The sequence below is a fragment of the Miniopterus schreibersii genome, assembly GCF_964146895.1.
Source record: "Miniopterus schreibersii genome assembly, chromosome: 7".
Taxonomy (NCBI): Eukaryota; Metazoa; Chordata; class Mammalia; order Chiroptera; family Miniopteridae; genus Miniopterus; species Miniopterus schreibersii.
In genome coordinates this window covers 35,000,329-35,027,244 of record NC_138108.1, presented here as the reverse complement: position 1 = coordinate 35,027,244, position 26,916 = coordinate 35,000,329, and the positions used below count along the sequence as shown (strand labels likewise).

Genomic DNA, 26,916 nt, shown 5'->3' with positions numbered 1-26,916 from the left:
TATTCAGTCCAGCAGTGTTCTGGTTGATACATATATGTATGTATGTATATTAAGACATTTAATCTTTGTAGTGACCCCATGCAGGGATGCACCTGGTTGTCTTCCCCTACATGGCAACACCCAGTATCACCATTACATGCAATTTTTTTTAAGCAGACAGATGCTTTGGAGAAACATGTAAGATTTACTTCTGTACCTGGGCGATTTTAGTATAGTATATTTGTAATGTTTCCCCCCAAATAGTGAATTCTTAGAAAAAAAATTAAAAAGCTAAACTCTACATGTAGAAAAGTAATATATGAAAGAATTAGTACTTTAAAATTTTGAATTTATGTAGGACCACACATATTGGTAGAATCGAGCAGAGCTACATTCCAGAGAGTGTGTAACTATGCATCTTCAAGTGAAGTCTTTGTTTTATGGCTGCCGTCTTATGGATTGACTACAATGCGTACAGATATTGAATTAGCCTGGAAATAGTTCAGCTGCATCTGACAGAGCTTGGCGCCTGAACAAGGTCTTCTAGGTACTAATCTCAGTGTCATCCAGTCAAAGGGAATTGAGCTTGTAGTATAAGTAAAGGATTAGCTTTCACCTGTTTTCTTCACCGTAAATCACATAATTTAACTTTTTCCTGAAATTAAATTTCCTCTAGGTGTCTTCTTAAACTCACCTCCAGTCATCTTTGGATAAATTTATCAAGACATTCATTTCTTCTTCTTGCATAAGTCGATAAGCTGCACTCACATGGTGATTTTCAAGGACGGATCGATCGTTATACAAAATGGCAACATCTGACCTAAGAATTAAAAAGAAAATGCATAGTAAAAGATTTCTTTAGACTTCATGAGTGTCTAATAAAAATACTCAAGTCACAAGACATCTCATTAGTAAAAACCCTATAATCAAACACCTACATTTATGGAAGTACTTAGTTTTCTTTCTTTTTTAGTGTATGACAATTTTTTTAAATGAGCTTTATTTTTAGAGCAATTTTAGGTCCACAGCAAAATAGAGCAGAAGGTACAGAGATCTGCCATTTACCCCCTGGCCCCACATATGCATAGCCTCACCCATTATCAATATTCCCCACAGAGTGGTACATCTGTTATAACTGATGAATCTACAATGACACATCATTGTCACCCAGACTCCATAGCTTACATTAGGGTTCACTCTTGTACATCCTATGGGTTTGGACAAATGTGTTAAGACATGTATCCACCTTTATAGTATCATAGAGAATATTTTCACCGCCCTAGAAATCCTTTGTGTTTAACCCTGGGAACCACTGATCTTTTTACTGTCTCCATAGTTCTGCCTTTCCACGATTCTTTTTAGTACTGAATAATGTTTCATTGTCTGGGTGTATCATAGTTTATTTACCCATCCACCTACTGAAGGACACCTTAGCTGCTTCCACATTTTGGCAATGATGAATAAAACTGTATAAATATCTGTGTGCATGTTTTTTGCGGACTTAAGTATTCAAATCCTTGGGGTAAATACAAAGTCGCGTGATTTTGGATCATATGGTAAGAGCATGTTTAGTTTTATAAGCAGCCATCAAACTGTCTTCCAAAGTGGCTGTACCATTTGCATTCCCACCAGCAATGAACGAGTTCCCGTGGCTCTGTATCCTTGCCAGCATTTGCTGTCATCAGTGTTCTGGATTTTGGCCAGTCTAATAGGTTCGTAATAGTGTCTCATCGTTATTTTAATTTACATTCCCCTGATGACAAAAAAAAAAAAAACACAACACGGTGTGGAGCCTCTTTTCATATGTTTATTTGCCATCTGTGTATCTTCTTTGGTGAGGTGTCTGTTAAGGCCCATTTTTTATCAGAGTATTTTCTTATTCCACTTGATGTTTTAAGCGTTCGTTGTATGTTTTGAATTGCAGTCCTTTATCAAAAGCATCCTTTGTAAGTATTTTCTCCCAGCCTGTGGCTTGTCTTCTATTTTTTTTTTATTTTTTATTGTCCTTCACAGAGCATAAGTTTTTAATTTTAAGAAAATCCAGCTTATCTTTTTTTATTTTTTTCATGAATTGTGACTTTGGTGCTGTATCTAAAAAGTCCTTGTTGTCTTCTAGGAGTTTTACAGTTTTGTGTGTTACATTTAGGATGATGATCCATTTCGAGTTTACCTTTATGAAGAGGTGTGAGGTCTGTGCCTAGGCTCATGCTGTGCGTGTGGAGGTCCTGTTGTTCCAGCCCCGCTTGCTAAAGGGACCCTCTCTGCTCTGTCCTATTGCCTTGGCTCCTTGTCAAAGCTCAGCTGAATGTGGGTGTGCTTCTGGGTTCTCTGTTCCGTTCCACTGACCCTTGGCGGCTTCTTTGGTTAACGCTGCGCTGCTGTGGTTACTGCGGCTGTATTGTAGTCTTACCACCGCATGAGGTCAGCCTTCCAGCTGCTCTTTTCCTTCAAGGCTGTTCCCGGTTAGGGGTCTTGTGCCTCGCCATGTAAACTTGAAATCTGCTTATTGCACCCGGCCGGCCGTGGCTCAGCGGCTGAGCATCGACCTGGGATCCAGGTGACAGGGGTTCAAATCCCAGTCAGGTCACATGCCTGGGTTGCTGGCTCGATCTCCAGTCAGGCGCCTGCAGGAGGCAGCCGATCAATGACTCTCTCATCATTAATGTTTCTATCTCTCTCTCTCCCTCTCCTTACCTCCCTCTAAAATCAATAAAGATATATATATTTTTTTAAAAATCTGCTTATTGATAGCTACAAACTAACTTGCTAGGAGTTCGATCAGGATTACGTTGAAGCTGTGTGTCAGTGTGAGAGCTGACATGTTGGCCATACTGAGTCTCTTATCTGTGAGCATAGAATAGCTCTCCGTTGGTTTAGGTCTCTGAGTTCTTTCATCGGTGTTTTGTAGTTTCACTTCTCCTTCCTTATGGTCCTAGGTTGCCAAGTCCATGTGAAAGTGTGGGATGGAAGCAGGGCCACTAGGTTCAATGTACTAAACTGGTGAACTCATTCGTATAAGCTGGCAAGTTGGAGGCAAGCAGCAAAAATAGCAAAAGGAAAGTCAGGGTGAGACCTACAGCAGTGTTGCTACCACTTTCCCCAACATTGGGCTCCTCTCACTTTTCCTCCCTCCTGGTAGGTACATATAGATACAGACTCTGTCAGCACTAAAATTGCCTCATTAAGACTTACTGTTTTAGGCTTTTCAATCGGTAGAGCCTCAGTTATCATCTAGTACTGACCCTATCACTGAATGTTTACCAAAGAGTAGGCAAGGACAAATCCAACAAAGAACTAAAGAATCCTGGCTCCTGTTGCAAGCAGCATATTTGAGATAAACCAAGCTTTATTATTCCTCCAACATAGGGGAAATGAGCTATCAGGCAGCAGAATTACTACTTCCCCTTTTGTTTCCAGAACTTCATAAAAGTAGAATATTATGTAGTTAGCTAATAGTACATACCTCCAAAATACATTTTCTTTTAATAATGTTGCCTATGGCCTAAAAGTTACTTAGCCAATAATCATAGCTCATTACAAAGAAAACTGAACTAGCAAAGCATACATACAATTCTTGTTTAAAAAAGAATTAAACAGATCTTGCTCAAGTATCTCCAGCAGTTTGCTGAGATCATGGTGTGGTGGGCCGTTAGATAGACAGGAGCAGAGGAGCACAGCAAGGACAATGGGCCAGGTACAGGAGGTCACCAGGGTGGAAAGCCCCGGGTGCCTAGCCAAGGACAATTGTAGGGTGGGACCTCATTCCCAGGGTGACCTTTCCTTGTCTAACATTTTGCTGGTCATGTGGTTTAGACCCTCTGACCTTTCTTCCCTAGAGAGAACATTTAGGCCTCAGTTGTATTTCAGCTCCAGGCCCAGAAAAGCAGCAAAGTCAGACAAGTGACACCATGACTGACCTCAGGACCAGATGCATTGAAAAATGACCCCCTGGCCTGGCACTGAGCAATCAGTCAGGGGAGACCATGACCCTGAAAGGACAGCCTGGAAAGCTACTGAATATTTTATTGGCACCTTCCCTGAATATTTTATTGGGGCCTTCCTTAAAATCTCTACCCTTAAAGCACTTAGCACAGAGGACCCAGCTGCTGTCCCTCCCAGGAATACACCTATGCATTTCCCCGTCCCCTCCCCTCAGGCACATTACCTTTTCTTTCCTCACTCCCAAGCTCCAAGGGCCCTTCTTTGCCTCTATAACTTGTTTCCTGAGCCCATTTCTTTTTTAAATTACTTCTCCTACCTCTGCAATTTTATAAATAAATATTCTCTTATAGTTGGAGTCTTGGCTCTAATTCTCTCCTCGCCAGGACTCAAGTACCGAGGTTGCTGAACCCAGGGCCGGTCTGACCCCACCAGTCTAACACCTGGTGCTGCTCTTCCCGCTGTCAGCAATGGGAAAAACTATAATGTGCAAATCAAATATCATTTGTATGGCCTCAAATCTAGGCATGGCAATTTTGCCAGGATTATTAGAAGATGTGGCTCCAAATATCACTGTCTTTACCTTTCACCAACAAGAAAATATGTTTTTGAACTAGATTTAATTGTAGCAAAGTATGTATCATTTTCTCTCACAAATCCAACAGGATGCTGAGATGGCCTTTGACTACTAAGGAAGGAACAAGACTCAAAGCACCATCCAGTATCCATGGTAACATGGAGCTCGGCATTTTCTTTTCACAAGGTAAAAATCACTTTCATTATTTACACTTATAAGGATTTCATGAATTGTAATGTCTCTATTAAACTTAAAACTAGCCTTGGACTGTGTTTGAAATTATTTTTCAATCATTTTGAGTTATCCAGTAACATAAGACCTATTTCTCCTTAGACAAAATGTGAAGGTGGCAGCGAGAGCTTTTAAAAGCATGTTATTTCATTGCATTTGTGGTCACTAACAACATTTTTGTTCATAGAATTTTCAAGTTCTTATCAAATTAACCCACTAAATAATTGATCCTAGTAGATAATTTATAAGAAAAAAGTAGAATACTAGAATTCCCCCCCCCTTTGATAGAGTTTCTTAATATAAAAATAGGGGGAAAAATGTATTCCTCCTTCTCCTTCCCTTCCTCTCCCTTCTTTTTTTCCATTCCCGTGTCCTTCTCTGCCGCCCAAAGTACAAGCTAATTGGGACGCTTGCGTCAGTTGTAAACGAATGGTCAAAGGAGAAAGCTAGAGGCATCTGACTCTGCGGCAGGGGGGCCGGTCCATTGCCTTCCCTTTCCAAAGTAGAAAAACAAGAAGTATTCATCGTACCAAATACTTGCTCCCTTCTCCAACTCCCAAAACTATTGTCCCATACAGGACCCAGCTCAGTGAGGGGCCGTCTTTAATTAAAATCCCACTCACTGTGGATCGGGTGGATGTAGAAGAGCACAAATGACACCTGAGTAGGCTGCCTTCCCTTTGCTGTTTACACAAATAAAACCCAAACAACTCCCCTGCTCTGCAAACATTCCTTGCCGCACCAGCTTCAGGGTCTCCCCTTCCCCTTCATGCTCTGTCAGCCTGGGGGACTCCGGGGATAGACAGAACGCCTTCCCTAATATTTCATTGTCTGAATTTTAACTCTTCTGTCTCCATCAAGGGCCCATGGTCTCTAAGCCCATCCACTTCAGGCTCTAACGGGCTGGGACCATCATCTGTCTGACTCTGGCCCTGGGAGCGGAGCTGTGTAAGTAGACTGGATTGAGAGTGAGTGTCCCTCTTAGCTTCTCAATCGTGCCACCGCCATCAGCTGACTGTGTGCATATAAATAAATCATTTCACCTCTGAGATATTTGCATTTTCTTCTGTGGATCACCAGGCGATCTATAATGTGGGTCTCAGCCGCTTTAGGGTCCCTTGAAGCTCTAAAATGTCTAATATATTATAAAATGTTTCTATGCTCTTTACATAAAAACAATAACTTCTTATAATTGGAAAATGAGTTGTTAGAAATTGCTATTAAAAAACAAAAGGAACAGACCATATAAAACTTGCACATGAATATTTATAGCAGCTTTATTCATAAGTGCCAAGATTTGGAAGCAACCAAGATATCGTTCAATAGGTAAATAAGTAAATAAACTCTGGGACATCCAGACAGTGCAATATTATTCAGCAATAAAAACAAATGATCTGTCAAACTATAAAAAGACATATAGGAGCCTTAAGTTCATATTGCTACGTGAAAGAAGCCAGCCTGAAAAGTGTGATTTAAACTATATGACATTTTGGAAAAGGCAAAACTATAGAGACATTAACAAGATTAGTAGTTGCCATGGATAAAAAAAGGAGGGAGGGATTAAAACATGAAGTAAGGGGACTTTTAGGAAAGTGAAACTATTGTATGTGTTACTATAATGGTGGATGCATGGCATTACACGTTTGTAAAACCCATACAATGTATAACACAAAAAGTAAATCCTAATGTAAACTATGGACTTTAGTTATTAATGATGTACCAACAATGGTTCATCAGTTGAGACAAATGTACCACACCAGTGCAAGCTGTTAGCAATAGGGGATACTGTGAGTTTGGGAGGGAGCACATGGGAACTCTGTGCTTTCTGTTCAATTTTTCTGTAAACCTAAATCTGCTCTATGAAATAAATTCTACTAATTTAAAAAAATGAACAAATAAAAAATAACTAGGTTTAATTTTCCCTCAACAAGAATAGAGAGTTTACATTGGTTCCAGAGAGACATCATTCTCTCAACTTACATCTCCATCTTAAGTTTATCTGACTAGTAAAAGACAGAAATTTCAGGATCCTGTGCATATAAAGTGAGTTGGATCCTGATGGGGTCCTCAACCAATTTCTGCCTCCCAGGAAGGGAGATCTCTGTGCAACCAAAAAAATTTAGAGGACCTTCCTGTTATGGACTGACTTGCATTCCCTGGAAATTTATATGTTGAAGTTGTAACCCCCAGTATCTTAGAATTTGACTGTATTTGGAGATAAGGCATTTAAACAGATAAAGATGAAATGAGGTCATAAGGGTGGGCCCTAATCCAATATCACTGGTGTACTTATAAAAGGAAGAGAAACTAGGATGCTCACACCAAAAGAAATGGCCATGAGAGGACACAGAAAGAAGGTGCCACCTGCAAGCCAAGGAGAGAGGCCTCAGAAGAAGCAAAACCTGCTGATTCCTTGATCTTGGACAGCTAGTCTCCAGAGCTGAGAGAAAATTTCCGTTACTTAAACCAGGCAATTTGTGGTATTTTGGGATGGCAGCCCTGACAGAACAATACACGTCCACTCTGGTATTTTGAATCTAATAACTGCCATTATCACCATTATTTAAAACATCACATTTTCTAATTATTTTAAATTTAACACTTCATGCTCCCCTGGAAGTTAGATTTCTTTGATTTTTAGATTTTTCCCCCAGAAGTGTAATGTTATTACTTTCAAATACATAATAACACCAAACTGATGCCTTAGACAATAAGTTGCAAGATTTGTCTCAATAGATGTCTGAATCGTGTGACAGACAGTTCAAAGTGTAAATTCTGAGCAAAAAAAAATTATATTACACATCTTTATGTTCTTTAAATTGCTGAATGTGTCACAAAATAGGTTTAAAATTTTTTGATAAATAATAGCTGGTTGATTGAAATGTTTACATCTTTAATAAATATTGCTAAAATTTATTAAACTGATTCTTACTTGGCATCTTCATTATTATTTTTAAATCTTGTTAAAATAAGCAATATGCAGAAAAGTAAATTTCAAGTTTTATCTTAGAAAAGTTAGTACTTTATCTAGCTTACCTTGTCTGAATATGGAAGTTGTTTGTGGTTCCCGTGTGCTCATAGTCGTGAATGGCAGCGGCAAAGACCATTGCTAAAATTTCCAGTTCCGTGAGCCAGTGCTAGTAAGTTAAATAAAGGTTCCAACATGTTTAGAAAGCAGAGGCTATGCTGTCTTTCCACAAAAATGATTTTCAGTGCCCCCGCTATAATTAACCATATAAAATTGTTTTATTGATTTTAAATAAATTTTCCTTTCTATTCCACCTCCATTAATTGTGCATAATAGTGATGCTTCATGAGGTCAATGATTGTTTCATGTCTTGTAAGCTGAAAATCTAGACATTATCATTTTTCTTGCTAATTGAAAAAGAATTTTCTATGATCTAAAAGGTGAACCCTGTCTGGACTTTGAATTCATAGCCTTACCAGTTTGGGTTCTCATGAAATCAATCACAGTTAAGTGAATTTTAAGATACAGCTCATACATCAGTAAAATGTCTTTTAGCTCAACTTTTGTAGAAGACCTTCATATGAGAAGATTTTTCACCTAAGAGTTGAAAACTATTTACTTTGCTCATTAGAGAAACTGAACTTAGTTTTTATATTTAAAGATTTAGAGGAGTTTCCAAGGATTTACCAAATTTACTCTTCATAACATATACATTCTATAACTGTGCAATTACAGTTCATAACAATGAAAAAAATAAACGCTTCACATAAGACCAGACCAGCTGCTTCATACTTGCTCTTTGTTATCAATTGGATGATTTCACGAAATTTCACTACTAGTGTAAGTCCATTTAGATAATTCAATAGTTTATCACTCACATTTTGCATAACACTTTTACTGCTCTGTCCAATATAACCACATGTGACTATTTAGATTTTAAAAAAATATAATTAAGTAAAACTAAGTCCCCTTTCATTGTCACAGTAGCCACATTTCGGCTGTTCAAATAGTCACATGTGGCAAGCGGTTGCCATACAGGACAGCGCAGATACAAAGCATTTTCTCCATCACAGGAGGTCCTATTGGACACCACTGCAATTCAGCGGTAGGAATGGAAGATCCAAAATGATGTGAAGCTTGGTCTTAGTCGTCTTGTTCCATACACTTGAAATAATTAAAGACCTTGCACAAGGCAACAGAAAAATAGAACATAAACTACATACATGCTTGATAAACAGTCACAAAATGAAGGTGCAATAGAAGGGCAGATAGAATGTCTATTCTGTGGCAGTGGACCTTGGAATTAGGACGGGTGAAGACTGAAAGCTAAATGCCAGGTTGGGAACAGAGAGATCTTACATACAAAGAGAATGTAGAATGACACTGTAGAAGTCTATGTGAAAATGGAATTGCCTGTAGTACAGTTGTGTTGGAGAGTCCAGTGAAGTGAGATTGAAAATAGTGCGGAGCATGGGAATGAGTTGATAGGCTGCCCTGATTGGAGCTGATGAGTTTGAATTTTGTATAAAAGGAAAGAGGGAGCCGTTGTAGGTCCATGAGGATAAAAATGAAGGAGGTGACAGCTGTTGTTTCTCATAGTTGCCAAAGCCAGGCTCTTATTAATCTTTTTTCTTTTCACATAAGTGACCATGGCATTTGGCATATAGTAGGAACTTAATATTTGTCTGTTGAATTGAATTTAACCAGTCTTGCATTTTCAGGAAGTAGTAAGGAGTAGTTGGTGAAGATATGCATTCAAACAATCCTAGTTTTAAATCTTTGTTAATCCTTAGACAAATAAGTTATTTTCCCTTTCAGCCACAGTTCCCAGGAAAATAGAATTAGTGGTTATTCCCCTGTGGCTTTTAAAAGAAGTTTGTAGTCAATGTATGCACTGTGCCTACATATAGTATAATACAGAATAAATGGCATTTTACTAAACTTGTTATCTTTAACACGCTGTTTAAGTCATTCAATCTGGAAACCAATAGTGAGCTAACACATCTTTAGTGACTACAATTCAAGAATAAATGCCTCACAGGTGGATGGCTAAAGCAGAAATGATTTTCAGAACCAGAGGGAGTTGATTTAACTAGCTATTCAGTGTTTATAGGTGCATTTAATTGTGAGTCATTAAAAGAAAGAAAATGACCTTATTAGAGGCCTATATTATAGGCTGAACTAGGACTGAGCCTTTAGTGTCCCCAGTGAGACTGTGGAATTAAGCACCATGAAATGAATAGCACTTGAAATTACACTAGTTTTTGTACTCCTAGAAACCCATTGTTTTATTAAAGGAAATTTTTCCTAGAAAAATAATCACACAGTTTCTTAAGTATTTCTTATTAGTTATATTTAAGATTTACAGATTTAACTGTAATTTTTTTAAAAGCAACATCCAGTATTTATTATAATAATATAGACTATGAAACTAAAACTATAAAAAATTAAATAAAAAATAAGAAATGGATGTTAATAATAGGTTATCTCATAAGTATGTAAAAGCATTATCTTCCTAGCTCTCAAAACTGATTATACATGTGTTTCCTGTTTTTAGTCTCATTACTCTCTGCTCATAAGTAATATTTCCTCAATGAATCCTCTTATGTATTGCCACACTATAGTCTTAATAATAAAATTTGCATTATAAAATAATTTGGGAAGAGAGAAACATTGAGCTTTAATACTTAATTAAAAATACATCTGTTTTGTATTAGTGAAAGTAGAATTTTGAGCTTATTTTGAGCTTCTTAGTTGCCAATTCACTTCATGCTGGTGTCAAATGAGAATTCTAACTCAGAAAATGCATAATTAAACTCATGGATTTTGTAAAGGATTCACGAGGAAAAGCCAGAGAAAATGAGGCTGAATCATACCACTCTTCCCAACTGCACTGTGGTCAGTACATAACCTAGGTTCTTCTGATTCCTGATGAGCACAAATAAAGGGTTGAAGTGATGAGTAATAAACAACACAAGACTGTGCTTCATCTACACTGCAGCTTGTATTTTGCCTAGAGAAATGTTTGGCTGGCCTTACTCTAAAATGTGAAGCCCTTAAAGTATGTTATAGAGAGGTATGACTGCCATTAATAGTGTGTGCATTGGTGATGGAGGGAAAGGAAAAGGAACTAATATTAACTGAAACTTTTAATTACATGGTGTCATTTAAGTTTTATAACCATCCTATAGACCATTTAGTAGGTAAACATATTTATCCCTATTTGGCAGATAACAAAGCTGAATCCTAAAGAAGCGAGTCAACCTGCCGTAGGTCACCCAGTTCTCAAGTGGCAGAGCAGGGATTCAAAGCAAATTCTGTCCAATTCCGAAGTTTCTGTTCCTTCCACAAATCACAATATTTCTTCTATGAATGACAATAGCATTCATTACTCAAGGGAGGCAATATGAGGAATACATTCTTCTAAAGTTTTAAAAGCAGAACTTCTAGACAATTTAACCCAATATATTGATGAGCAAAAGTTCATAGAGCTTTAAGATGTATGATGTTAATTTTCATAGCTGAATTATTGTGTGTGTGTGTGTGTGTGTGTGTGTGTGTGTGTGTCTGTGATAGAGACAGTATGTATGTCTAGGGCTGGGAGAATTTCAGGTCAGAATATCATACTGACCTATTAATTCCTGACCATTTTATCTTAAATTATAGGGCTGAACACTTTTTTTTCTCTATGCCTTTGAATAGGCTGAGGTAGTTTGCTCTAACTTACTTAGTATATAGAAAGTGAGTATATATACATAATAATAATACATCTAATTTAATATACATAATAATATATTAATAATTTTTACTAATATTAGTGTATGTGATAATAGCTGTTATATTTCAGGAACTAGGTTAGGTGCTTTACACATATGATATCACTGACTCCTCACTGTCGTGCTAAAGGTGCTCAGTATTATAAACTGCATTTTAGTGACAAGGGAACCAAAGTAGAGAGCAAACAAGCTAGGAAGTCATGAAACAGGGTTTCAAAGCTTCTGATTGCCTCAAAAGCCTACACTCTTTCCACTCTTCCAAACGGTGTTGCCTGGGAAGCCATTTACAAGAACAGAATTTCCACAGAGTTTGTAGAATTGGAGACACCATGGCAAGTCTCCTGCAGATTGCTTGGAGAAAAATTGAGTCATTTCAGTGTGTGGGAGGCTATTTCTGGGTGTAGTAAGTGGACTACAATCTCCAAAGGAAATAGATTTCAAGTCATCTTTTTTCTTTCTATTCTTAGTGTTACCGAGATCACAATGTGAGGAGCTGTCCCGATGATTTCATATTCAAAGACGCATTTGCAGGTGGCTTAGCAGCACTCAGTGAAGCATCTGCTCTTTGGCAAATGGATTGAGCAACCTGTCACACTGTCACTGTGGCCCAGGGCTACAAATTAATTAAGGGACAAAAGAGAGCATGAGACAGGGGTGTACTAGCATCAGCTTTCCTCGGCACGGCCTACTCGCAGGCCTCAGGGCGTCCACAGGACATTAACCAACTGAAGGACAGTCACAGTCCCTTGGAGGCAATGGTCCTCTGAACATTTCACCAGTGACAGGCTGTATTAGTCATGGGACAGTGTTGGGCTGCTGCTGGAGTGCCCCATAAATGCCACACTTGATAAGACCATTCTGAAACTATAGGACACCAGCTAAAACACTGACGTGATATTTTAAAATGCTTTTTTTGTTTTAAAGAACCAACACATTTATTTGTATAGAAATAAATACCACCACTTTTTTTACCTAAAGAAAAGCTTTTTAAAATAACTTTCCAAAAACAAACTGACAGTCTAACCTAGTTTTGACAAAATAGTCAATAAATTTGTGAATTTATTTTGCCTTGCCTCTCATCACCCATCATAACACTTCTCATTACTCCCTTCAGTTTAAATGTATTTTCCGGACCCAGGACAACACTGACAGTCTCTCAGCAGATTATTTTTTTGTAATGGCCCAGCTAAGAGATAAGCAAAGAGCCCGCTGACACTTTTTTGCTAGTGGATGAGTAAAATCATAAACAAATTTTCAAAGCAAACTTGCTAAAGTAGAGTGAAGTTATATTTACAATTAGTAACTCACTGTCTTCTCAAAAAGTGACTGTGTCATCTTTGCTAATAAATTCTGGCTTGCAGGAGAGCTGCGCCAGGCTGGGGCAGATCCCCTCAGTCTCCTAGAGGAGTTGGACTGGCTCATTGTAACTGGAATGAATCTTCCTTGCAAGTCTGAGGGTCAAGTCACATAGTGTATTTGAATTTCTCTATTTACTCACTAATGTAACACTCCTCAGCTCTTCAATGTTACCTTCAGAACGGAGGGTCTGAAGCTGAAATCAGACACTTTTATTTAGCTCCCTTTATACTTCTGACCAAAAAAAAAAAAAAAATGTACTTATGCAGAAACATATTTTTTAAATTCTGGTTACCCCTCTCCCTGAGCTGAAATGGCATATTTCTTTGCGTTGTACTTCAAAATTTAAGCAGATATTTTATTATACCGAAGTAAGCATTACTTTTCTGTTCCAAGCGTTCTGAGGAAACGTAATCAGTTCGGTTTCTATTAAAGAATAAATCTTAAATATTTCATTGTTCAGTTAACTCTTTCAAAGCCACAGAATTTAGGAAAAAAGGAAATGCCAAATACTTGAAATGTATACAATCTCACTATCAGATTCAAGACCAAGGCCTTAGAAAGGAAAAAGGAAGCAGCTGTAACCAGGAAGACGTGGAAGCAACTTTTGTGAGTGTAACAGCATCAGCAGCTGTCAGAGGGCACTGGGTCCATCACATTATTTTTGCCGTTATGATCACCATGCATATCACAAAGTTCTATCTTTGAATGTTAGAGTTTCTACTTATTATTAGTAACCTCTGTTTCCTCCCTTAAAATGCCAAATCAGACTCCTGGAATGAATGGTAAATAAACTCAATCAAGGACCAAGTCCTGCCATGCCTACATTTGATCTAGCCCAATGGCACATTTGCACCTTAGTTCAGTGATGCTCAAATATATAACTTAAAACAGGAGAACACAAGGCGTGAGGTTAGCAATACTTATAGTTCCGCCTTCTAGAAGGTCACAGGAGGCTCACGCTACGGCCTCAAGGAAGGCTTTTGAGATTTCTACCTCCCTCCAAATAGGACTTCATTCCAAGTCAAGTTATATTACTTTGTAATCTTGCCATAAAGTGCATATGTCTATTGAATTGATTGTGGTAAGATTCCAATAAAGTTCTGTATTAAAAACCCAGCTGAGGCCCCAGACAGTAGCCATTATAAACTGCCAGTCGTGTGAGTGAACTGTCACGACGTCTTGCCCGGTGATGGCCTCAGATATCTTCAGCCATAGTTGCTAGCAGACTGAAATCACAGGAGAGACTCCCACTGAGAACCTTCTAACTGGGACCCTTCTAACCACAGACCCTTGAAGATATTAACAAATTATTGTTTTAAGCCACGGCACAGTTTGTTATCGAGCAACAGATAATTGGAACATGGGCAGAAGTGGGACCTGAGCCTAAGGCACTGATGGATCTGCACCATTTTGGAGGCAAAGAAAGATGGAGAAGAAGAGACAATTTCTTTCGTCATCACGGAAGACACTATTGGATGAATCATAGCAAATGAATAAATATGTGTAGTAAACAACACCCTACAGTTTCTTGGGGGGAAATGAAATAATGAAGAAAATTTTCTGTATACAAAAAACTTGGAGAATTAGGTACCTGTTATAAGTTTTCAAGATCTTCAGAACAACCTACTGTGTGTAGTTCTAGGGGCTTTGCTTGTTAGCAGGTTAGGAACAAAGTCTCTGGCATAGAAAGATGAGTACTGAGGTTTCCTGGGCCCCCAAAGGGTACTAGTTATGTAGATCTGAGTGCCAGTGACCCTTGCCAATAGAAAGGGTGTGACTTCTGAATTCTAAACAGGTAGGCAAAGCCTATCATGGGGCTTGGTGGGACGGTCTCCTTACATGTGCTTTATGACATTGCTTCAGCCTAGGCTGTCGCACAAGGAATCACGAAGGCACTAAGATTGGGGATCTCACATGGCCTACACCCCTTTGAACCCACCTCAGTTTAGAACTGAGCTGCTTCTCTTTCTGCCTTCCAGGAGTCAGCTTAAACTCTGAGGCATTACAGAAACTCCAGGTCACTCCTATCATCTACCCCTTGTTGTCCCGAGATTTGCACTGCTGAAACGTTTACTTATCCATTGATTCATTCAGATGCAAAGAAGAGGAAGGAGAATTTGGAAAAATTCACATGAATAATTTCCCAAATACTCATTAGGATTTGAATGTGATTAGCAATGTTTGTAAAAGAGAAAAGGCTGCTGATGTCGGCTTAGAAGAACACGGTGATATGAGGGAAGAGCTCTATAACTAACTTTCATTCCAGAGACTTTTTCTCTAGGTCACTTATTTTTTCTCTTTTGATTACTAAGGGAAAAGATATTTATAAACAAAATGTTCTATAGTCCAAATTTTGGAAAACTTACAGTATATTTTCATTTGCCTCTGGGTATCTTTTTTTCCCACTGAGTTAAAATACTTTTTGAAAAAATGTATATTATAGATAAGTCATTAACCCTCACAAATCCAAAAGATTATTACTTACAATACTTTCATGGACATTAAAGAGATAATAAGAACATAGGGGAATAGAATTTGATGTTCCAAACTAACAAACTTCAGGTACAAAGCTGTTCTTACCATGATACCTGTATGAAGCATTATGCAATGCACAGTTTGAGTGACATCCGCTGCGTGGATCAGATTGTGATAAGGATTTTTGTACTTGCTGTAACCAACTTCTAAAGTTTCTGCAAAGGCAATTAGGCAAGAAACAGGAATCTGCAGAAAGTAATAATTTTGATTACATTTTACCTTAAGAGTAGCTCTAAATCAACAAGACACAACAATTTCGGGGAGGGGACACATTAGTGAGTCAGAACTGGGCAGTAGTTTCTTGAAGTTCAATGGCGACTGTTTTGAAAAATTACTTCATCGACCTGTTAACTTTCAATCCTGAGAAGGATTGTAACCCCCAAATGTTTAATGAAGGTAGATGAAATAAGTCTTCCCCACACTGTTGTCTTTAAATGTCTGTATCTTGAGAGTCAAGTCAGAAGCCTAGTTCTTAAAAGGGTAAAATTTCCTTATTAGAATTGGTGAAGTCTAGCTTTTTTATCTGTAATGCTGTTATCATAATTAGCTAGTTTATTAATATTAATAATAGAAAAAGAGCAAAGGGGAGGCCAGACATTATAAACATGGTCATCTGGGCAGCTTCACAAGGAAGCTATAGCTTCACACCCCAAGGAATTCAGCAGTGTCCCTCCAAGGGGATTAACATCCCTCCCTTCTCCCCTCCTGGATTTTTGGGGGAAGCAGGCAGAGATAGGGGCAGGTTCAGTGAAGTCAGGGTGACACAGGAGAGATACTTGCCTGTCAGTGTAACCTGGGAAAAAGATAATTGACTAGGGGAGCAGAGCCACTGCAAGCGTGCGAAATCTTGAAGGCTTAATTAATTGGTTAAGCTTCTGGTTATAATGCCCAGACAAAGAATTAGCTCTCTCTTGCTTTGCTTCTGCTCCCTTGCGCTCTCTTGCTCTGTGACCCATACTCACCCATGCACTTGCCCACCAGGTGGCCTTAAGCAGCCACAATGGCCATATGACCCCACACACAATGGACTGCAGCTGGGAACACAAGCTAAGCTAGCCAGATGCTGGGCTGGGCTGTGCTTAAATACTGAGCAGCGACTCTGGGCAGTGGCTTTAATCCCAACTCCACTGAAGACAAGATTGGACATTTTTCATGGTGGGACAGAGGGAGATGGGACCCTGGAAGGGAACCCCCTTAATTTTACATTATCAATAAAACTTTCCATAATATCTCATTTCCCTGTGGTGGCCACAGGAAATTCCATTCCCCGTGGCACCCCAAGAACTCCACTTCCACAGTGGAGTGGGACACGGAGGGCACCCCACTGATAACAGTAAAAGGCATTAAAATAAATGATCTTCCATGTACCTTCCAGCTCTAAAAACGTCATGATTCCATAGGTAATGCCTAAAGGTACAGGTGCAGAGTGCTCAGAAATCTGGATCAAATCTGTTATTTAAATGCCTCTAACTGAAGTTAATTAGAAGCCTTTTCATTTTAGTTGAAGAAAAGCTGCCAATAAAGGCTCATTCTGTGTCTCAGGAACACAGAAGATCATATTTCTTTAGAACATAGCTCTCAGTCTCTACATGACTGTCCTGTGAGCAATCCAGGATGTAGGCATCTCATTGGAGTGAGCTTACAATGGATTCACGATACCCGAGTGGATGTGGAGTTACGTCAGGGAGTTGGGGGAGATGGCTTATCACGTGATGAACTCATCCCCCCAGTTCTGTGACCTGCCAGCTGGAAACGTTGCACAAGGCATGGATAATGATTCAGTGTTCTGTGCTTTCATTGTCATTCGGATAACTGATTCTAAGAGCGTTTCACTTTTACTCCGTGTTTCTGACCTTGAAACGGTTGATAAGATCGTATCTGGTAAACAGTTCATAAATCATAAACTTCAGGCTATGTTCTCCACTTGCTTCATTTAAGGCAAATACATCAAAACACCATTTATCAACATCCTGTAGAAAAAAAGAGTACATACTTCAGGGGGAAAATTCATATAGTTTTGTTTCTTTCTATGAAAGATTATTAGAAAGATCAGGCATTATATATCCAGCAGGCCAGATTTCAATTCAGCACATCAGACTATATTTTTACCAGAGTCTGATATGACAGGGCCACTTAGTATTCATCCATGGGTTCACAAAAGTAAGGTCATAAGGCTTAATGTAGGGCTAAGATCTTCCCCTTAATCCAAGGTTATCAAACAATGTAATAAGCCTGGTAGCACTTTAATACTTCCCTTGTCCTAAATCTCTCTCCAAATTCATGCCCAAAAGAATTTTCCCACAGTGGGCCTCATTTTAAGGTAGAATTACAGGTTATGTAGGTGATGTTAACTGAGGGATAAAGAGAAAACATCTCCAATTTCTCTTTCCCACCCACCCACCTGCGATATTGCTTGAAATTCCTCCACAGGAGTAAGTAATTTGGTTTAAATCTTTGATATTTTTATATCTTCTTTTAAAGTGCAAATACCCTTGAGAGTATATACTACCTCACTAATCACTCTAAGCTTGGCTGATTCATTTGTACTTTCCTTCAGGGAAAGATGGTAAGATAAAGGATGATAATTTTGGAATTTCACTCAATTCCCTGGGGAAGTGGTCAGGCCTTTGGAGAAAGAAGCGTTCTAGGAAAGTGCCCCTTGCTACCGCATGATTTTGCTTAAGGTAATTCCAGGGCAAAAACTTGCAGAGGAGTCCACAGAATGGACTTGTAGCAAGTAATATCAGTCCTGTACATCATTAGGGAGGTTTTCATGTAAAGTTTGAGCTCCAACACTAAATAAATCACTGAAATTTAAAAACCTAAAGAAGTACAGTAGAGTCAGTTCTAATGCTTATCAGAAACTATTAGCCAAGAAGGTCTGATTGCATACACTGCAGGTTTAGTATCTGTAAGTGGACAACCTTAAACCTATGCATTAATTTTGAATTTGAGCAGGCAATGTTTAGAGGGTCATTCATTTAACATATTTTGATGGAGGTCAACTGTCTGTGCTGGAACATGCTGAAACTAAACTGAGAATCTGGTAAAAAGCATTTAAGCAGTCTCCTTGAAAAATATTTCTTTTGAAAAATAGTAATACTAACTTCAAGTGGTCTTTTGAATCACTTGGAAACACCAATGGAATATTTATTGAATTGTGTGTGTACCTTTGTTAAATTCCTTGCATTTGGCCCTAACTTGATCCCTAAACACTTGCGTTATCTGTTTGTCACTTTAGAATCTCTAAGCATTCTGTTCGAAGGCATTTTACCATTAGTGAAGCTCAAAGGAGGCCAACAAATCTTTTATCAAATTCCAAAGCTAACAAAGGAGAATTAGTTCAGACTGTTATAAGGCTGCTATTTACAGTTCCCACCAGGGGTTTCCCACTGGATAAAAGGTTAGTTCTCCATTTTGGGGGGATTTTCATCAACAATGATGATTACAGTTGTAAACTAAGGCAGATGCTTGGCTTTTACGTTGTCAGATTAAGAACAAAGAAGATGAGGAGGTATCTCAGGAAATAATAATTATTTAGGTAAAAATAATCTTTAGTAGTGCCTCCCTCAACCTGTTAGTTCATGTTTTTTCTGCACTATATTTTAGAAAAACATTTGCATTCTCTCATACCTAAATATTTTGTTAGTTGGTTTCTAAGCAGAGGATCTTAAAATAAATAAGTAATATACTTTCCCATAGTTGAGGAAATCAAAAGAGCTGAGGAGTAATTAATATCCTGTAATGTCACATTTCAGTTATATAATAACTGGTATATTAGATTTAGAAACATAAAGATAAAAAAGCATCTAAGAAAAACAAACTACCTTTTATGAATTGATAAGATTAAAATCTAATATTCAGCAGAGGAAAAAAAAATGCAAAGGGGATACATAGAAGGAAATTAAAGGACAGAAGAAAGCATTATAAATTTAAGTTAGTAAAGTAGTTTAATAGATCCTTTAAATTCTTGGTTAGTACAGGAAAACCACCATAAAACTTAGAGAAGACAAAGTTGAATTTCCTCTACCCAAATTAAGTGATAGAAGGAAATAAGGAGTGTTAAATGATGAGCCTTCAAAATGCTTTTGTAGAAATAATGTCTAGGAACAGTACACACACACACACACACACACACAATGCAGACCAATAAGAGTGAGCCAAAAACTTTCCTCTTCAGAGTTTTGACTCAAGTTATTTCTAACACAGTAAGTACTTTAATACTGCAATTGGGCCTCAGACTAGGGCAGCCACAGGAAAGGCAGAGACAAGAAGACAGAATTATTTTTTTGTTTTCTCTCTTAATTTTATTTTATTTTTTATATTTTTTCTGACCTAAAATTCTAGATAATTTTCTCCCATATAAGTTTTGTTCTTTAGCTATATTTGCCTGAGACATCTTTTTATAATGCATTCAACTTTTCCATAAAATATACAAAACAAAATATATACAAGTCTCTCTGCTGTCTTAAAATTGAATTCAGGATCCAAGCATAAATAAGAAAAAAATCACAGGTGTGTGCACACACATGCATATGCATTGCTATAGTCTGTTAGTGAAAATCAATTCTCAGTGAAATCTACAATGGGTCATAATTTGAAACACATAACATTTTGTAAAATGGTTAAAATATTTTTTACATACCAATATGTAAGCTGTAGCATAGACCTATTTTCATTTCTTCCTGGCCATTTTAAGAAGATTTTTTTTAAAAATGACTATTTGAAAAACTAAAATAATTGAAATTATTTCACCTTTAATGTTACTATGACAGCTTCTGGATATGCCAAACCAACCATGTGATAGGACTTTCTGTACATCCTAAAAAAGAAAAATAAGTATATGTATATATACATATGTATCATTTACTCAATATAAACATAAGGGAAATGATTACTTTTGACTAGTTCCAACTTTTGTCATTAATTACAGGCTGCCTTTGTGACAATGATAACAGCCACCACTGATTAAGCATCTATAATGTGACAGACGTTAATAGTATTTTATTTACTCACAACCACCCTATGAAGCTATTGCGACTTGAGTTTCTAGGTAAAGATGTCTTTGACTTCATCTAATTAAAATGGGCTGGCCTTTGTATATGCAAAAACACTTTCTAGCATGTCACCATATCACTGACAGCAGAAGATGCTTGTTTTGCATCCATTTATGTACCAAAATTTTTAGTCTGGAAGTTGAATGTCACTAAAATATTTCTTTTATAGATTTTTTTCTACAAAATGGAAATTATAGCAGGGAATATGTAGCATTATAAGAATTTGCACAGCCTTTTTTTTTTTTAAGTTAAGAATATCGGGGAAACAATATTGACAAAAATTGGTTAAGATTGTCATTTAATATCATTTCAGAAATATTATACAGAAAGAACAAAGTTATCCCCTTTTTATAATAGCATAAATAACAAAAATACTTTTATTAATCAGTAATTTGTTGGATTTTTTTCCATCTTTCGGTGGGCAACCAAGATGTCTATCAAGAACCAAATATAATAAATTCCCCCATCAATTCATTTGAGAATAAAATCATTGTGATACCCTAAAGTAAACAAATAGCAATAAGCTTGTATTCTACGCATGGTTCCTTCACAAAGTCCTGGAAACAAAGAATTTAACTGATTATTAATTCTATGCGTTAATTTTTGTATCATTAGTTCAAAAGCAGACTGCATTCCTGGACTATATTGCTGTAACTTCTCCCCCAAAGTGCCTAGACAAAACCATAATTTAATGATTTTATCATTAATTTATATTAGAGTTCAGTATAATAAATAGTCATTTGAAAAATATTCTTCACCTTCTATAAAACACTGAGGAAAATATTAACCTTTTGATTTAATTTACATTATATTTAAAATCTGTAAGACATATTACTCAATTTCTATGTAAAAGTTATCCTTTTTATTTTTTCAAGATAATAAAAGTCAAGTAATTTATCATGTTTTCCTTTTAAATCTCTCCTTCTTGGAATGTCAGAATTAAAATATTGTTTATGTTTATCTCTAGCCTAGATTTTCTTGATAAAGCATCTCCCCACTTTATGACAGAGATGTTACTTTATTCTCATGTTTATTTTAAATGACTTTAAATAATTTTTGGATGTGAGTGATCAGTTACAGTAACTATATTATCATCTACTATGTTTGAAGATTTCAGAGCAGTTTATAAATAAAAATACTTACACTAATTGCTCCATTGAAATAGGACTAGTTGTTCTAATCTTGCAAGGCAAGGAAACCATAATCACACTATAAAATACTAAGAAAGTAATTATTGTCAGTAATACTACTTATTAGGGTGTTGTTGTTTTAGGAAACAGTCTTTTCTATCCATTTTCTCTAAAAAAAAAAAAGTGTAAGTACAGGGGAAATGAAAAGGTAACAGGCAAGGATAAAAAGGTCAATGTACAAATCAGTAGGAATAAGACATTTAAAAATTAAGTAACATGAAGTCAGTGTGACGTAACGGCACAAAAGGCAGTGTGGTGTAGCAGAGAACACGTGCCCTGACTAACAGGCCGGCCGCTCAGTAACTGAGTGTGGGCTTTGGAAAACTATCCAGTGTCACTCATCTGGAAAATGAGAATAATTGTAAGATTTCTGTGACAAGTACATAATATAAATGCCTAGCATAATATAAGTACTCAATACAAGAAAGTCATTATTATTATTAATATTACTGTTCTCATTACTCTGCAGCTAGTACCTTTGGTTCCAATTCTTAACATTCTTTAGGGCTCTCTGTGCTCAGCAGGGACTCTGGTGCTACTAAGTTTCTTAAATTTGCAGTAGGTTAAGAAATAAATATCAGTATGTATTCTCATTATATGGAACATAAAAAAAGACAAAAGAGGACCCCCCCCAAATTGATAGAGAAATTTTCCCATTATCATTTTCTAATCCTATAATTGGGAATAAAATGTTGAGATAAAAATTAGAAAAAGAAAATTCAGATAAGCCATCCTGGAATCAGAATGAGTGTGGGAGAAAATTAATACAGTTGCCTCACACTTGAGTAAATAGTTTATATATAACAAGTTGATGAAAAAGAATAATTAATTTCCTGGACTCTTATAGGTGGTAAACCCTCTAGCTGGAAATATGATGGATTATTTTTGAAAGTTTTGAGTATAGTTACAAGATATAATTCAAAACTTAAAAAAACACACCTATTTATGCCAGACACTCTGCTAGGCAACAGATTTATTTATTTTTTAATCCTCACCTGAGGATATTTTTTCCATTGATGTTTTTAGAGACAGTGGAGGGGAGGGGGGAGAGGGGAGAGATAGAAAACCACTGATGTGAGAGAGACACATGGATTCGTTGCCTCCTGCAGGGGTGACACTCCAACCACTGAGCCAGATTGGCCAGGGCTAGGCTACAGATTTTTTAGTGGCAAATAAGAAAAATATAGTTTCGACTTTCATGGGACTTAGTCAGTGGTGAAGGGGAACAATAAATTAGAAACAATATATGATTACAGCTGTAAAAGCTGTGAGGTAAACCACTGGCTGGGACAGAGAAAGTGATGAACAGTATACAGTGATCTGGAATGGCCTCTGGAAAGATAAGAAGGGCCAGCTAGGGCAAGGGTGGGAAATCATTTCTGATAGAGGAAATAGCAGGATTCAGGGCCTCAAGGAAGGAAGGAGTTTAGGGATGTGTGTGAAGTTGAAATCAGACTAGTACAGATATTCAGTCAAGAAGGTAACAAAAAGGAGGCCTAATCTTGCAAAGCCATGATACAGGCATTGCTCCAAATACCAAGTGAAAAGAAAAACCATCAGATAATTTTAAGCTTAAGAGTGACAGGAACTAATTTATATTTTAAAACAGCATTGTAGGATCACTAGTTAGGAGAAGGCAGGTGAGGAAGAAGGGAGCCCCACTTGAAAGCTATGGTCATGCTTCTGATGGCAGGTGCGGAAAGCTTGCATTGGTCTTGCAGGAGTGGAGATGAGAAAGGGAGTCTATTCAGGGCACATTTGAGTAAGCAAATTGCCAGGACTTGCTGAGGTACTGAATGTTGGGGAAGGTGCTTGAGGGAAGGCTCAAAAAAACTTCTAACTTCCAAGGTGCAGGATGATTATCTTTGAAAAAGAGATAAACATATCCCACTATTCTTATGCCCTTGCTAATGGGGATTCAAGGGTATTAAAAAATATTTCATTTCCAAGTGTTCATAGCACATTGCTTTCTTCAAGACTGCTTACTAATTTAGTTACCTTAAGTACATTTTGATATTTCTATAGGTTATTAAATTAAATATTTTGGGTAGAACATAAAAAAATTTAGCATGTCAATATATTTAATAGAATTCTTAATCTTCTACTGAATGGAAATGGAAATTGATTTACTTCCACACTTTGCATTTCTTTTCAGTTTGCCAAGTTCTGCAATATTTTCTTAAATGAGGAAAGAACACCAAAATATACATTGCTTCAGTAAATCAAACATTCTATCCGTGATTCTCTCGCTGACTTTCTGAACTACTATTTAGATATTTTGAATTTGATTTTATGAAAAAAAAAAAAAATCAATAGCTATGGCATACTTGCCTGAGTTTTTAAAACAGGGATATGGTTAGAGAAATTCTTTCTCTCCAGCCCTGACTCCCTGCTTCAGACTTCTGGTCCATCTGGCAGAGTTGGGACCAGTTTATATACTCAGGATGTGTGGATGTGTGTGTGTGTGTGGGAGGGGGTGTCACCTCACCAAACTAATCAAATTGCTTGTTATGAGGATTCTTTTATCAAAGCCAATTAGATAGGATTAAAAAATATTCAAAATAATTTGAGTAGTCAGAGTGGTTGTTATTTTGGGGTAACACAGACATGAGCCAAGAGTCGATAAACTTTATGTGCTGTGGTTATAATAAATCTTTAAGTCACACTGAATACTTTTTTTATAAAAAATTATTTTTTAATTACAGTTTACATTTCAAATTATTTTGTATTAGTTTCAGGTGACACACTGAATACTTCTTGCAATGCATTCTCATTTTCATTTTTCAGAAGCCCAAGCCTGCTTCCCATTCTTCCGAACAGAAGAAAATTATAGTTTATAATGTTCATTAGTGTTAATGACTAGAAATGTCAGAAGATAAAAAAAATGATGTGATTTTCCTTAAATTTAATTTTAAGTACATTGACAAAAAATTTCCCATTTCCCTGTTCCTCAGTTTTATTAGTCTCAAAATAATCTTTTTATATAAAATTTAAAACCATGCAATTGCTTTTTAATTTAAAGAAATTCTAATAACTAATTTTTGACATTGTCAGATGTAACATGTTTCCTTCAAGTCTTTTTGTAGTTTTAGTTTTGGAACACCTTGTTTCCTAGACAGAAAGCCAAGTTGTGTTGTTAAGGGCTAGCAATGCAAAATTGGGCTAGAGTAACATGTATTCCACATGAGAGACTCTGGTGGTTTCATTCAGTGCTTCTAGGGGCCATCAAGGAGCCCTTGCTTCAGTGACAGAAATGTTAAAAAACAGCAACTCCAGAAGTGGACCTGAGAGAGCTCTCCTCCTACAATGAGAAGAGACTAGTGGTATTTTTCTTTAGTGCAGACAAAGGCCTCTTTGATTCTGGCATGTAGTATAGAATTTATTTATGAGGTGATACAACTGAGTCCGGTAAAATTCGTTGTGAGACATATGGATGTATTATAATTCTTTTTAAATAGTTATTCACAAAAGTTCATTCAAGAGCCAAAAGCCTTTGCCTTTAGTCTTTATGTCAATTTAAAATAAATAAAAATAATAATCCAGGATAGGAGATTTTTGTTATAGGTAAGTTCATCATAAAGTCCTCAATCTGTTCATTCTAAGTATACTTATGTCTGCAGTTTTCCTCAGTAAATAAAATATAGGCTCCCATGACTTCGACAGAGTTCTGCCTTTCAAACTTTGTCTTGAGATACCAGAAATTTCACTTACCTTTCCACAAAAATCCCAGCTTGAACAGCATGCACAATGCTCCGAAACTTTGGCTTCTCCTCAGATTTCTTTTTCATGATCCCCATTTTCTGTGTAAAGGTCGAAGCCAGCCAGTCCCGGACTTCCAGTGGGACCGAATCTGACTGGATGTCACCAAGCTCATCTTCGGTATCCAGCAGTCTTCTACAAAAATGCATACCGATTAAAACTATGGAAAAACTTAAGAAAATAACAATAAAACAAGCATTGCAATAGGATTTAAAATATACAAATAATTTTCTGATCATCCCTTAATATGAACTACCTAAAAAAAGAAACATGATTGGGTTAACATTTGGAAAGCTCTGAATTTCTCACATTGAACACTTTCTCAAGGTCAGACTAATGGACTTGAGCATTTGCAGATTCCCTATCATTTAAGTACACTGATTCCAGCCTGGAGATATCAGTTGTTAATATCATTAATATACTATTGTAATGATAAGTAAAACTGAGATGAGGTTGGGGAGAAAGGCCATAAACAGATGCCTGCTATTAAAGGAAGCAACTGGAATTCAATAAAAAGGGGGGTGGGGTAGAAGCCCTCAAAATTGTCATATTTAATTATCTTGTGTACCTATGGTACAGATAGTACATACTATTTCAATAAGGCCTTGGAATTTACAAAAGTCATTCACATGTGCTACTTCATTTGCTTGGTATCTCTAAATTTTAGGAAAATAATAGCATAAGTGCTCTATGTTGATATTAATTCTGATATCAACATCACAGATTTAAAAAGTGGAAAAACTAAAGGTGAAAACAGATGGATTATTTGGAAAACTCATTTTAGGTGACTGAACTAGTGTAAGTGGAAGAGAAACACCTCCAGTTATGAGCAAATGCTGTCTTGTGGGTGGAGATCTGAGGGCTTCGGAACTGCTGGCTGAGAAAGTCCACTGAGTGAGGGGGAGTTAACAGGACTGAAACCGTTGCACTGCCGCTCTCCCACATACGCTCCAGGCAGACAATGTTGACCAGCCTGAAAATGCTGATGACTTTATGGCCATACATCCTAAACTTACATCAGCTGTCACTAAGGCTGGTCAGCTCCAGGGATCCAGAATTTCCTAAATGTCTAAACTGGCAAGAGAGTGTGAAAGGGTCCCCACAAAATACAAAAACAGCTTTGCAGACACACCAGGCTTTGCCTCCAGGAAGCACACAGGCCAGCTCTGCCTGTCGCTTTATTCAGTTATTTCCTTGTCAGCGCACCAATTTAATAACTCAGAGTTATTTTTGGCACACGTTCGGTTTGACCTCTGGGTTCCATTTGCTCTGGTAAATCTCTTTGCACAGAGTGAGGCCTAAAGATTATGAGGCGATGGAAGGCAGGTAGGCAGAGATGAGAGCCGGCGTGTGCTAAATTATCCAGAACAAGTCACATACCATCTTGAGGGAACAGGGACCAAGGAAAGGGCAAAAGAGGAGGACCACCAGATACTACCAAAAAGATCAAAAGATAATATCGCCTCCTCTGTGTGTTGCCATTTTCTAAAAACTTTCCTAGGACCGTCATTTGCCAATAGTTATTTCTCATGCTATTAATCATGAA

The 26,916-nt window shown here is 37.2% G+C and overlaps 1 protein-coding gene across 8 annotated transcripts in view; it reads right to left on the bottom strand.

The window, feature by feature from the left end:
• Positions 1 to 26,916, bottom strand: part of PDE1A (phosphodiesterase 1A) — a 237,941-nt gene that overhangs the window by 35,165 nt on the left and 175,860 nt on the right. For all 8 annotated transcript variants that reach the window (XM_081141875.1, XM_081141874.1, XM_081141873.1 and 5 more), the window contains 6 exons: positions 25,323 to 25,505; positions 20,120 to 20,186; positions 17,218 to 17,334; positions 15,410 to 15,550; positions 7,763 to 7,863; positions 674 to 799 (listed from right to left, as the gene is read on the bottom strand). In XM_081141875.1, the coding sequence (XP_080998001.1) occupies positions 674 to 799; positions 7,763 to 7,863; positions 15,410 to 15,550; positions 17,218 to 17,334; positions 20,120 to 20,186; positions 25,323 to 25,505 (735 nt within the window). The remainder of the gene's footprint in view (positions 1 to 673; positions 800 to 7,762; positions 7,864 to 15,409; positions 15,551 to 17,217; positions 17,335 to 20,119; positions 20,187 to 25,322; positions 25,506 to 26,916) is intronic.